Raw genomic sequence first — 13,902 nt, forward strand, 5'->3', positions numbered from 1 at the left:
CCATGTGAAGGCTTCTAACATGAGCATGTGACAGGACACTATATGAAATATCACAATAATTCATTTGGTGAACCAGTGTTCTGCACTCTAAGTACACTTCACTTATAAAACAATTTAAAAAATCCTCTGTAGAAATAATGTGAAAGTCCCTTTTTGATTTTCCAATAAGTTAAAAATGATTGATGATGATATCTTGCCTATAAAACTTAAGTTTAATTAAAAAAGGGATGTTTGTTCATCTGTTTTGATAAAATGAGACCATTTTTGTTTGTGTAACCATAGAGCAGACTTTTCTCTGTAAAATACATCATTCTTCAATTTCAGAGTTAATGACTTCTGTCTATGGAGATGTTGTGCCCAATAAAATGTGCTCTCATTGGCCAAACAACCAGCAAACATTCAAGATCATAGTCCTTCTGTTGTTTTTGAATGGAGTATATGGCATGCTCATCCATCAGGAATAAAACTTTTAAGTATTATATGTAAGTGCTTGTCTTCCACTTTTTCACTTTTCCATGAGCTTGTTCCATCACTGTCTGGCCACATGGAAAAAGCTTAAAGCTGCGGGTGCCTATTTTGTTGTTCACGCTGAGTGGAACTAAACAGAGTGGTCTCACAAAAACTCATTTTTTGTCACAAGACAGAAAACTTTAGTGAGTTTTTGGGGTTGGTGGTGGGGTAAGTTTTTGGAATGTTGAAGTTGTTTTTGCCCACATCAGTATAAGAATTAATGTGAATAGTATTTTAAAAAGCTCCAGACCCACTGATATTGCTACAACCAGCTTGTTGGTTAGCACATAAATCTTTCTTTTAATATTTAATAAGTCAGTCTGCTACCCCCAATTTTTATTCAAAATTTTAACCTTGCAGTTGTACAGTTATGCCTTTGTGAATGATTTCATCTATACTGACAACTCAAGCTGCTGCACCAATAATTAATCTGTATTCTGTAATATGACCACAACATCTGATACTGAAAATAATAATGGAATTTTGGTGAAAATGTGACCGCTCCCCTGCAATAAAAATATAAGGGATTTTATGTTTGCATTCTTTACTACATGTGCTAATTTGTGTAATTTGTATTTATTTAATTTTATTGAATATTGGTAAAAATTGCAGTAAATAATAATAATAAGAAAATGAAATTTCACAAATCTAAAGAATAAGATTGTGTAAAGGGCCCTGTGAAAGCACTGCCCAAGTATTTATTGTGGATAAAAATATGGATTAAATGGCCAAAGTTTATTTTCTATCTGGGTTTTCATTGTGTGAGGGGTTTGCTCTGAATCTTTTCCAACAGGTGCTGGGACACAATTGATGGCGTCTGGTGGATCATCAAAGCACCAATTTTAGTAACCATACTTGTGAGTCACAATAACATACTCTGTTCTGTGTTATAAGATTACATTTATCAGTTCATCATTTTCTTGCCAGGTAAACTTTTTCCTCTTCAACTGTATAATCCGGATTTTGCTGCAGAAGATGAACTGCCCAGACATAGGAAGAAAGGAATCCAATCAGTACATGTAGGTCATAAGTACACAATGGTATAATTTCGAGCTTTTCCTTATGTGTTACTACTACTATTATTACTACTACTAATAATAATAATAATAATGCTGTATTTATAGAAGGCTTTGAATCAGATATTCCAAAGGGCTTTACAATATAAAAACATTCTAAACACTAAATGTACAGAATAAAGGAGAAACATACAGCAGGAAAGAACAGAGACAAAAATTTAACATCAAATTCAGCACTTTCTTAATTCAACAAGTAGAATTAAGAAAAGAACTAAGACTATTTGTTAATTATATAGAGATGAAAACAAATGAGTTTTAATGCATTGACTGAAACACTTCAACCAAATGCATCAGTTAAATTTTGACAAGAGAGACTATTTCACAACATTGGAGTATGATAAGCAAAGACTGTACAACCTGCTGACTTCTTCACCCTCAGAACACACACTAATCCAATCTCCTGGCACCACAGGGCTCATGCTAGGACATAAAGCTCACAAAGTTTCATGAGATAAGACAGTGCATAGCCATTCAGTAGTTTCTGTGTTAGCAATAAAACAACCAAATCTAAATTTGCATGGACAGAAGGTCACTGAAGGAAGGCTAACAACAGAAAAACATGAGGAAATATTCTTATTGTGGTCAAAACTCTTGCAGCTGTATTCATATACCATGAGGTAAACTGGAAAATAAAACATTATGGTTATCAGTTTTTGAAGATAATAAAGCAGCTGTCACATTGCGACGGATTGAGGAAACATATGAGCAACACAAACCAAATTTTGTTATATGTTTGTGCCAGTTTTTGTCATGTCATGCATTATCTGTTCATCTTCTGTTCATGTCCGGAAGCACTGCGCACTCACGGTCAGTGTTTGTCCACTCATTCCATCAGAGCCACATATCAACTGTGGACCAGTTCATTAGGCCACTGGACAAATTATTTAAATATGTTCTAATCCATCTAGTAAATCTGTCACAGTGTGACTACATGTTAAAGCATGAGTCAGTCTTTGCCACCCCCCCCACCCCCCCCCACATGCACACACACACACACACACACACACACACACACACACACAGAATCTGTCTAGTCATTGCAAGTTACACAAGTGGAAAAAAGGCATTTGTAGTCACCTCCCTAATACACAGGCCAAAATACAAAGAATGATCTTTTTTTAATGTCACACAAGGAACAGGGTTAAAAGTTTATTTAAATGTCTCTGAGTCCAATAACAATATATCAGACTTCTCACTGCATCCGAACAAGTCTCCAGTTGTGCAATATGAGCTACATTACCTGCAACAGGCAAATCCATCTATCATCAATCACAACCACATGATTATGCATAATCTGACCAAAGAGATTCCCCATAAAGAGAAAATAAAAAGTGGACTTAGAAGTGACCCCTGAGGAAACCCATACTGTATTACATAAAATTCTGATGTGGAATCATTATTTTAAAAAAGCACAGTGTGACTGATTTGACAGGTAAGACCTCAGCCATGACAGTACTTGACCAGAAATATCAAAATGATTTTCAGTCCAGATTTTCTGTCCAACAGTACAGAATGATCACAAGACTCATATAAACAATGTAGTGGTGCTTACATCCGTAGCAGATTGTTGTTTGCCACTTTAGCAAAGGCAGTTTCCTTAGAGTGTTGCACCATAAAAGTAGACCATGTGGGTCCATTTCATTCTGACAAATATGCAAGAATTTGATAAGAGACCACTATCTTTGGTATTTTTGATTAAAAATGTTAATTTAGGAACAGGTCTGTAATTTGCCAATATGTCTGGGTTCAAACTCCGGGTCTCTTAAGAAGTGGATTTATTCTGGCATTGTTAAAGCAAGAAGGAGCAATGCCAGTGGTAAGCAGTAAATTAACAACATTCAATACCGAAGGTCCAAGCAATGACCAGATATCCTTAAAGTGACATTGACAGTGGACCAAGAAAACAAAGAGTGTATTTAGCACCCCATTAAGTGGTTAGAGGTGCTAGGGGCACCAACCACTAGTGGTTGACTGATATAAGGGTTCTTCATTAACCAATATGGGGTTTTTAGAGAAAAGAGTGGCAAATTGCCAATATAGTATTTTTCTTATTTTTGTATTTGATTTGTTTGTTTGTTTGTTGTTTGGTTTTTTTTCTTGCATGGGATGCAGTACATGCAGAGAATTTAGCTTTGTTGGATAAGTATTTGGGCGACAAATGTGTTGGCCTGGGTTTGGTTCCCAGTCTCTCTAATCTGTGTTCTTGGATAAGGATTCAAGGATTCAAATGGAGTTTATTGTCATATGCACATAGGAACATGTTCCCTGCACAATGAAATGTGTTTACTGCATTTTTACACATCCTAATTGCCAGTTAGGAGCAGAGGTCGCCTTTTTGGCACCCGGGGACCAGCTCCAGATGAATATCCCTGCCCTAGGTCATGAGCAGGGCTGAGCAAACCTTGACCGGCCTCATGACACACTTAACAAACAACAACACACATAAGCCAGTCTGGTACAGGAACACATATAAAAGCACACACAAGGAAAGAAGTGGGAAAAGAAAAACCTCCATTGCTGCTGTATTGAACTCACGCAGCAGCACTGGAGAGCTAAACAAACCCATAGCACAGAAAAACAGTTGTAGCAAAAAACAAATCACAACAGACGACAGACGACAGCCGAGACTTGGATGTGTCCAGTGTCCAGACAGACAGCCCGGAAGGCCGCCCGTGGCACCATCGACAGGCCTTATCTGTCCATCCTGAGGGGATCCCAGTCCTGAATCAGTCCACACAGTCAACATCTCAGGACTGGGAAGGGAGGGAGGGAGGGGGGGAGACGAAGAGGCGGGGGAGATGAGGAGCGAGGCTATCAGGAGTGTTCCTCGGGGGGAGGATTTTATCCCAGCGGCCTTGAAGGACAGCTGGTGTTTGGAAACCAAATAGATATCCAGATTAACAGACGCCTGGCAGATTCCACAGTCTGAAACTTCAGAGTGGCTCCCAAATACATCTGAATAGAGGAGATGTGGTCTTACTGACGATCAAAGCGGTTTTCCAGTGCAGCCATTCTCCCCAAGATGGATTCCAACGTGCGGTTGACACCCGCCGACTGAGCTGACACTGCCCTTCCAATCGAATCAATCATGTGGGGCAGCCTGGACAGGCCAATTAATGCCGCCTCCACCTTCTTAATTTTCCAGTAAACCAGTGCTATGGCCGCCCCACACAGCAGAAACCCGGTCACCACAGCTCCAAATAAGTAAACATCTTCAACGTACTCCACAGACAGGGTGTACAGGCACATGACTTGCCACCTCCGCCAGCTGTCCATCACGTAACCCACCACATGTGTCCCGGCAGGACAGGTCGGGTCCTCCGCTCCCGAGTGTCTTGTGGAAAAAATAGTGTCAATTGCATTCAGAGACCACTTGATCAGATCCATTTTGCCGTTTTCCAGTGGAGCAGAGCTGGCAGCCTCACAGACAAAACACGCTACAATAGCAGGAAAGTTAGCGAGGGAGGAGGAGAGAAAAATGCGACCGTCCCGACTGAGAGCAAGAAGGCAAAAAAAAAAGTGTCTGATGAAGACACTTTATTTGCATTGTCTCACTCGACCCAGCTGTAAATGGGTACTGGCCTTAGTTGTGGAAGTAACCGGTGTTGGACTGGCATCCCATCCAGGGAAAGTCATAGACCCTGTCTAGACCGGGGTTTGCAATCCAGCTCAAGCCAGATTCATTCCAGATTGCTTTCACAGTCACTTCATGCTACAGAATCCGAGATAAGCAGAGACACCAGTGGGCCTCAGGGCCTATATTGGATGCAATGTAATAAATGAATAATAATAAGAAATGAGCCACAAAATAGCTGTACTTAAATGAATATTTTTTACCAATTTATTCATGTCTGAAATGGCTCAATTCAAGTCTAACCAGTTTTACATCCAGCATTGTCATACTTCTCACTGTTTCCAAACACCCATTCCCACTGTTTTTATGACACCCATTTACAAGTAAATTAGCACGAGAGGGACCTACAAGCTCACTTGCCGATTTTGCTTAAATTATCTTAAAGAGAGCAGACATTAGCCAAGGCCAATTATCTCAACATGCATGTAATCAATCCAATAATCAGATGGACAGTTAATTGGTCTACCACTACTAACCACCTGTTGTTGCAAAAGACATTTGGTGAATATAATTTTTTGGGGGGTGGGGGGGGGGTGCAAAGCCCTTTTACTCTGTTTTATGTGATTTTTATTTACTTTAGGAGGCTGGCTAAGTCTACATTGTTGCTGATACCTCTCTTTGGGATTAACTACATAATTTTTGCCTTCATCCCTGAAGATGTCTACTCCCAAGTGAGGATGGTCTTCGATCTTATTCTGGGTTCATTTCAGGTACTTACAAGCATACATTTAGGCCTTTTTGGATTTGCATGCAGATGCCACTTCATACCTGCTTCTTTATACAAATATGTAGTCAGCCAATCATGTGCCAGTGACAAGGTGAAAGCATTTGGTCCTTGATCAGACCCAACATCAGATTTTAGAAGACAAGTGAATGTATAATAACTGGTCCAGTCATAGACTGTGAATAAACATTAAAGAATAACCAGAAGGGCATTGGGTAGTGCGCATTCTTCTACCAAGGTCACACAGTCTTCTTTAATTTCAGTTAAAGCAAAAAAAAAAAAAAAAAAAAAAAAAAACATATTTTAGTCCACTCTGGTAAGCCATCCCTGTCTAAAAATACTTTTTTTTTTCTCCCATCAGATCAAAATCACTATCTAGATTTGCTGAACTACAGTATAAACATGACCAAGGTTGGGTAGGATTACTTTGAAAGAATACATGTGGATTACATGTATGTAAGTACATACATTTGGATTACATGTAATCTGATTACTTTTGGATTACATTTCAAAGTAATCCTACCCAACCCTGAACATGACATATAAACATGACAATACTGAGGCATGACGGAGCAAATAATAAAATGCCTGGTCAGGCGTCTGACTTTATTTCAGTTTGTGTTCTTATCATAATAAATCTTCTCTTGTATTACGGCATCTGTTCTAAGATGACAGCCGTATTGATGCATCTGAGTGAGGCCAAAGCAGCAACTCGTATTTATTTATATCAATGATCCCAACAAAGTTCAGAGTGATGTGAGTTCAGTGTACGGTTATGGTCTCCACAGTCATATGTCATTGGGAGAGACCACGTGTGGGAAAACAGTCGAACAGAAAACAAACCTGCACCAACTGTGTGACTCTGTCATGAGTCAACATGAATAACACTGAGAAATCCAGCTACGTCTGAGGGTGAAGTCACCTTCTGTATTAAAAGTATTCCTATTAAAGTATATTTTACAAACACAGAAACAGTCAATAAAATTCAGCCACACTCTAACTAGTTTGTTGTCATCCTGTGATTAGTTTGTCTAAGTTTGTAGGGTTGAATAATGTTGTCCAGCTGTCTCTGATTTACTGACTATTAAATTGAATATAAACACTTAAGAGTCCAAAGTATTCTTATTTATAACCATTTTAACTCCGATATCTCCCGGGAAATTTTCCCAGAGCTCACCATGATGAATCTCTTGTCTGAGGCTGACGTTGGCCATAACATTACCGCCATTATTCATACACAAATATTTTGAGTGTTGCCGCAGCTGTAGCACAGTATCAGTTTAGTATTTCTCTACAACCACAGCATATTTTATGTTGTTGTTTGTCTCTTCTTCAGGGTTCTGTCGTTGCAGTTCTGTACTGTTTTCTGAATGGAGAGGTAAGAAAAATCCTTCAAAACAGCTCCATAAAGGGTTTATATTCTGTGTGAGTGACTCCAGAAGTATAGGCCCATGGCCCCCTGTTGGGCACTGAAAGTACTGCAGGTGGGCATGAGCGGTAATTAAAAATAAATAAAGCTTAAAATTACCGCAAATATTCATTTGTTTTCTATTCAGTTTGTCTAAACTGTGCCAAAGACTGTAAGTTGCCAAAGGGAATAAGGTCTAATGAACAACTCATTGGCAGCAACTGCTCATTGGCAGCAGTTTAAGAAAAAACTCCCTCGGGATTTTTATTCATTTATTTATTAAAAACAGGAAGAAATCTTAATCAGACCAGACTCAGTGTGGTGATCATCTGCTTTGGCTGGTCTACTGCTAACAAAATAAATAAAACAAAGCACAACAAAGAACTGTCAAACATTCAAAGACAGAAATGTTGCAGCTAAGCAACTATATACAAGGTTTATTAGAAAACTAACCGGCAGTTTTATAAAAAAAAAAAAAACTATATGGATTTGAATCACGTGCGATTACACCAGACATGCTTGAACCCTCATGCGCATGCGTGAGTTTTTTCACGCGTCAGTGACGTCATTCGCCTGTGGGCAGGCTTTGAGTGAGCACTGGTCCAGCCCTCTCGGCTGAAATCCTTTGTCTGAGACGCTGCTGGAGACGGCGCGCGTTGCTTTATCAAAATTTTTTCAGGGCCTGTGAGGGATATCTGAGTGGACACTATTCGAGAAATTCTGCTGGTTTTCGGTGAAAAGTTTAACGGCTGATGAGAGGTTGTGGAGTTTCTTTCGCTTTAAGGACAGCTCACAAAGCGAATCGGCGCGGCGCGGTCGGAGGTGTCGTCCGTCTGGCTGTTTCGAGCTGAAAACTTCCTAATTTAAGGCTCTGTTCACCCAGGACGTCGTCAGAGAACAGAGAAGTTTCAGAAGAAGTCGGCATGAGGAGTTTATGTGGACATTCCACTGTTAAAGGAGATTTTGTAATGAAAGAACGTGCGGGCAAATTCGCCGAGTCGGTTCCGTGACGACGACGCAAATCCGTCCACACCGCGACAGGAAAAACACCTCCGTGTTGAAAACCATTTGTAAAATTCAGGCGGCTTTTGATGGCTTTCAACAAGTGAGTATCTGAGAAATTGTTTAACAGCTTGGACATGTTCCAACTTGTCCATTAAGGTTTCCAACAGAGGTGTTTTTCCTGTCGCGACCCCCCGCGGTCGGGTCCGGCCCGAAATGTGAATCTGCTTGCACGTTCTTTCATTACAAAATCTCCTTTAACAGTGGAATGTCTGCATAAACTCCTCATGCCGACTTCTTCTGAAACTTCTCTGTTCTCTGACGACGACCTGGGTGAACAGAGCCTGAAATGTGGAGGTTTTCAGCTTGAAACAGCGAGACGCCGCCGCCTCGGAGCGCAGATCACCATCAGGCGCAGTGGGCCGTCCTTAAAGCGACACTTACACACCAAAATCTCTCATCAGCCGTTAAAATTTTTACCGAAAACCAGCTGAATTTATCGAATGGTGTTCATTCAGTTGTGCCTTACAGTTTTGAAAAATTTTTGATCAAACAAAGCAGCAGTCTCTGAGCCATTCCTAAACAATGAAAAAATCGACGAGAGGGTGGGTCACTCCTCAGTCAAAGACTGCCCACAGGCGAATGACGTAACCGACAGGCGTGAAAAAACTCTTGCATGCCCACGAGGGTTCAAGCATGTCTGATGTAATCACATGTGATTCAAATCCATATGGTTTTTGAAAAAAATAATAAGGTCGGATACTTTTCTAATAGACCTCGTACATATAGAGTCCAGTGGTTTCAATGAACGATGGCTCAAAAAACATCTAAATGGTGTAGACAAGTCATCATTCATTCATGCTCTGCTGCTTATCTGGGTCTGGGTTGAGGGGACAGTAGACCAAGCACCTCAAACCACACTTCCCTATCCTCATCCAGTGTGTCCTGGGTCTTCCACAAGGCCTCCTCCCAACTGGACATGCCTGAATGACCTCTCCACCTTCAAATAGCGAACTAAAGGTGTCTTGATACCAGCCCAGTCTTACGTGTTTTTTTTTTCATGCTCCCGTGACAAAATGAGTCAAATTTTTGTGATGGGGGTTGTTTTAACTCACTATTCCGAACGCTACCCCCCCCCCCCCCACCACCACCACTTTTTTGTGCAGCCATCACGGAATGAATTAGAATGAAGTCATGCTGCCGTGATGAAAATGAGGCACTTTTCGTCACAATATCACAAACCAATAGAGACAGGGTTGCTTGATACTTACACAAATTTCATCCGCACACTTGCACACACTCTGCCGTGCATGAGTAAACTTATTGCAGACTGTTTTAAACCATTTTAAACTGTGCGCAGCTTCCTGCAAATGCGCAAAGAAAATTTTGAATTTTGTTCAAAATCTCTATCACGCATTAATTACGTGAACTTCACTTGAACATTGCACAAACAATTAAAAAGTACTGTGTGTGAGTGCGAGTGATTGCGTCAGCACAAAGCATCCCAGCGCAGCTCATCTGAACGATAACGAGATGTTAAATCTATCATAAACATACTTTTACAGCAACTCATAAGAAGGAATGAACATGCAACTGTTTCACCAAGCCATTACAATATAAATATTACAAATAATTACCTTTTAGACTTCCAAATGCGTTCTCCACCTCATGAAGCGCATGAGAGAGAGAGAGAGAGAGAGAGAGAGAGAGAGAGAGAGAGAGAGAGAGAGAGAGAGAGAGAGAGAGAGAGGAAAAAAAAGCTGCAGCTGAAACGGTCCTCTGTGATTCCGGAAGTGATTAGATGCGTTTTCAATAGCCATACTCAGAGAAAACGATGAATCCTTTATGAAATAATTATTTTATATACGCAGCGTCCAACGGCACAAAGTGCAGCATCCAGCTGGGAATAGCGGGTGGCACTGGCACGATGAAGTGCGAGAGAGTGTGGAGCCAAAATGCATGCAAGTGTCAAGCACCTTAACAGACAAAGTGCTAACATGCTCGCTGACATCAGTGTCCATACGCTTCCCTAACATTCCCCAGAATTCAGAGTTGATGAGATTGAGTCTTTTGACCTGTATAAAAAAAAAGTCATGAAATGGCTGTTCTACATCATATTAGCGACCTAATATGGTAGCATATTAACCTCACAGACACTTAAGATAATGTTGTCTTTTTATTTTTAATTAGTCTACTACAATATAAACTGTTTCAGGCCTGCATTTGATTATTCAGAGTAGTTTCTACTTAAGACAGAATTGCGGTACTTTAACATGAAACCCCAGCCATATGTACTGTAACTGACAAAGGTTGATTCAAAACAGTTTTGCACAATATATCCACTTTAAGAAGTCTGCTCGGCTTTTATGTCTGTAAATCTTTTTTCCTCTGCCATACTGTCTTAACTCTTTACCTTTTCATCCTGTTTGTCTACCCCTTTGTCTTTGCTGCAGGTGCAAGGGGAGATTAAGCGTAAGTGGATGTTGCAACGGTTCCTGGGTGCAGCCACTAAGTACCATCAGCCCTCCACAGGCAGTAACGGTGTCAACACTCAGACCTCCATGTTGACCAAAAGTAGCCCGACTACACACAGAGCATCTGCTTCTCATGAGCTCTTCACTGACGTCTGAATGCCATCTGGAGAAAACTTGCCTCTTTGTATTTATCTATCTTAAAAACATGGCTTCATTGTGCTATTTGGTGGAGCTCAGTATTTTCAATTTAATTTAAAGGCCTTGTACATATTTTTCAGCAAACATGTATATGTCGCCAAATATCGTAAAAGTAAGTATTTAAATTTTATTAGCCAACAATACCACATGGATCAATGGTTGTCACACTGGCAGGAGGATCCATCGTCAAGTAAACAGGGGGCCACAGTAAAAGATGCATTCAGTCCTGAATGACAACAACCAGATGCATTTAATGACAGAATCTGTGGTTGTTTTGTCTCTTTTGTACACATATAATTCAACTTGGGCTGTGTTGATTTTAACAATATATAGTGACAGAAAAGAGCCAGAGACTCTCTCAGACTCTGAGACATTGATGAGAATGACTTTTATTGCACTACAAACATGGCTGCCAGTTGTGACTCAGCATTTCTGAGGGGAAAAAAGATGGTTAACTTATTGTTAATACAAAGATATTTTTAATAGAAAAAGGAGACAGTATAGGATGTGGTGAAAGCTCTGTAACTACACAGTAGTTTTACTTCCTGATATCCTCTGCCAGATATTGAGTATTACACACACATTTATGTGTTTCACCCACACACATATGAGGGAGAAATGCTTAAGCCTGATTTATGCTTCTCTGTCTCTCTGCCATATGTGTCGCTGCATACCCTCTCTGAGCCCCTCTCCATAGCCTGACGTGCACCTCCCAAAATTTTAAACAATACATTTAAACTACACAAAATGACGGAGATTGCAAGGGCTCTGATTGGTCATTTTTGCAGTTTCACTCCTTCCTCTCCTGTCATATTTAAAAGTTTTTACAGTCTGCACGCTGATTACATTTCGATTATGGATCAAATAGAGGAATGTTTGACAGATAAGTTTGCAAATATGACCAACTTTACAACACGGAGTTGAAAAAAAAATGCAAAGACGCTCAAATGACCAGCAATTCATGGAGGGAAACTCCACATAATGTTGGTTTGGAGGTTGATGATTGTATAAAGAAGTGGAGCTTGTTGAGGAACAAATTGTTTCAGAAAAAGAAACAAAAAAAAAAAAACAGGAACAGTGGCGGTGCAGGTGGAAAGAAGGTCCCGCCTTGTTCTCCACATCGCGCTCCCTACTATTCCATCATTGCGTGACCATGGATTTATAAAGTTGTAGCACCATAAATGAGGCTTTAGCCCCGTAAATTGTTACATTGTTACAATGACTTGTGACCAAGCTCACTGCCAACCTTACATACATGCATGTTACTTTTACAACTCATAAACATGACTGTGATAAACTACTGCACATAGGTGATAGGTGACAGTACAGGGGCCTGGAGGACACTAACAACCCCCCCCCCCCCCAGGTTTGCTATATTTCAACAGATGTTGTACCACTAATGACAATGGCAAAATAGGTTGCTAGCAATATGGTGGATTTTTTTTAACTCCCACTTGGCTACTCCAGTGTCTCTCATTCATTACTTTTTGAAGTAATTAAAAAAAAAAAAAAAGCATTTCTTGCAAACAGCAAAACTGTTGAATTGTGAGTAGAGACTTAATTGCTAACAATATTGTAATATGACTGGGGATGACTTTTAACCCCATAAATCATAACAGATTACTTCTTCCTTCTCTATCTACTGTTTGGGGAGAAGGGGGGTCCAGTGGAAAACACAGTGGTAACCCTTCTCATAAAGTACCACAAAATTCTGTTCATGCATGCATGTAAAGCACAGCTGGCCTTTGAGACAGACCTCAAATTCCTGTATGAAAGGAAGGATACAAACCACAGGAGATTATTCACTGAGATCACCTGCAGCACTTTTAAAAGTAAGATAAAAACTGTTCACTTAACTCAGACTGAAAATGCTTGTGCCACACACGTCTATAGACATGGAGAGAGTGAATTTTTCTACTAAAATTTGGGGTGTGTGATTAGAGTTTGTAATATGGTTTTGTAGATGTTTCAAACCATCTTTTAAGGTTTGAACGCATATGGGCTGTTGTGACTATAGGACTAACCAGTCTCATGGCGGCTGTGGTTCATTTCTGCCTCTGATTATTTGTGTCAAGTTGCTGAGATGCTGATTGGCTTGTTTGTAAGCTAGGGTCCTTAATCATACTTGTCATGTAGACATGCTGTCAGGAAAGAACCTGCATTGTATAAGGGTTCAACAGCACTGCCAGGCTTAATGTTTGCTTACCGACCAATGTCACATTGACATAAAGGCAAACACATTTAATGTTACATTTTGCTGATGTCAAACTAAACACTCAGAGCAACATTAACCCAGTCTTTTATAATTAACCTGCCACAGAACATGTCAGGGAGAAAAAGCAATGCCCTCTGCATGACCTGAGGTGAACTAGAAGAAAACAAGACAACATCTGAAGTTGCACAATACATGAAGAGCTGCATCCTCTCAGAAGCAACATGTTTTGTTAAGAGTGCAATACACAAGTGAAGCCACATAACCTAACAGCCTGTGTTAAGAAGCTAGAGCTGTAACGTGAATGGGAGTGCTGGACTGTTACCATTAGTCCTGATTTATTGGGGATGGGTTTTGTTGTGTCTTGCTGGTTTTTTTTTTTTTTTTTTTCGGTCCAGATGTATTGCATTATTAATACTCATTACACTCATTCTAGTTTCAGATGTAACTATTATGCCACAGATCACATGATGATTTAAAAGATATACAATTGAATAAAGCAAATAAAAATCACAAACAAATTTATTGAATTAGGCGAAAAATAACACAGAAGTTCATAATGTCTAACAGGTACCCAGACTCTGGTTGTATTCCGTTCAAGCTGATTAGGAGCACCGCCTTTGTAATTCAGAATATGTTTGTTATATGAGTCACATTTTGAAAG

The 13,902-nt window shown here is 40.0% G+C and overlaps 1 protein-coding gene across 1 annotated transcript in view; it reads left to right on the top strand.

Annotated features, from left to right (window-relative positions):
* LOC117522089 (vasoactive intestinal polypeptide receptor-like) overlaps positions 1 to 11,874 on the top strand; it is a 105,869-nt gene extending 93,995 nt beyond the window's left edge. The window contains exons 9-13 of the mRNA XM_034183466.1: positions 1,304 to 1,367; positions 1,438 to 1,529; positions 5,801 to 5,930; positions 7,281 to 7,322; positions 10,808 to 11,874. Coding sequence (XP_034039357.1) covers positions 1,304 to 1,367; positions 1,438 to 1,529; positions 5,801 to 5,930; positions 7,281 to 7,322; positions 10,808 to 10,984 — 505 coding nt within the window. The 3' untranslated portion in view covers positions 10,985 to 11,874. The remainder of the gene's footprint in view (positions 1 to 1,303; positions 1,368 to 1,437; positions 1,530 to 5,800; positions 5,931 to 7,280; positions 7,323 to 10,807) is intronic.
* Positions 11,875 to 13,902: the final 2,028 nt, after the last annotated feature.

This window comes from Thalassophryne amazonica, chromosome 12 (genome assembly GCF_902500255.1).
Source record: "Thalassophryne amazonica chromosome 12, fThaAma1.1, whole genome shotgun sequence".
NCBI classification, from domain to species: domain Eukaryota; kingdom Metazoa; phylum Chordata; class Actinopteri; order Batrachoidiformes; family Batrachoididae; genus Thalassophryne; species Thalassophryne amazonica.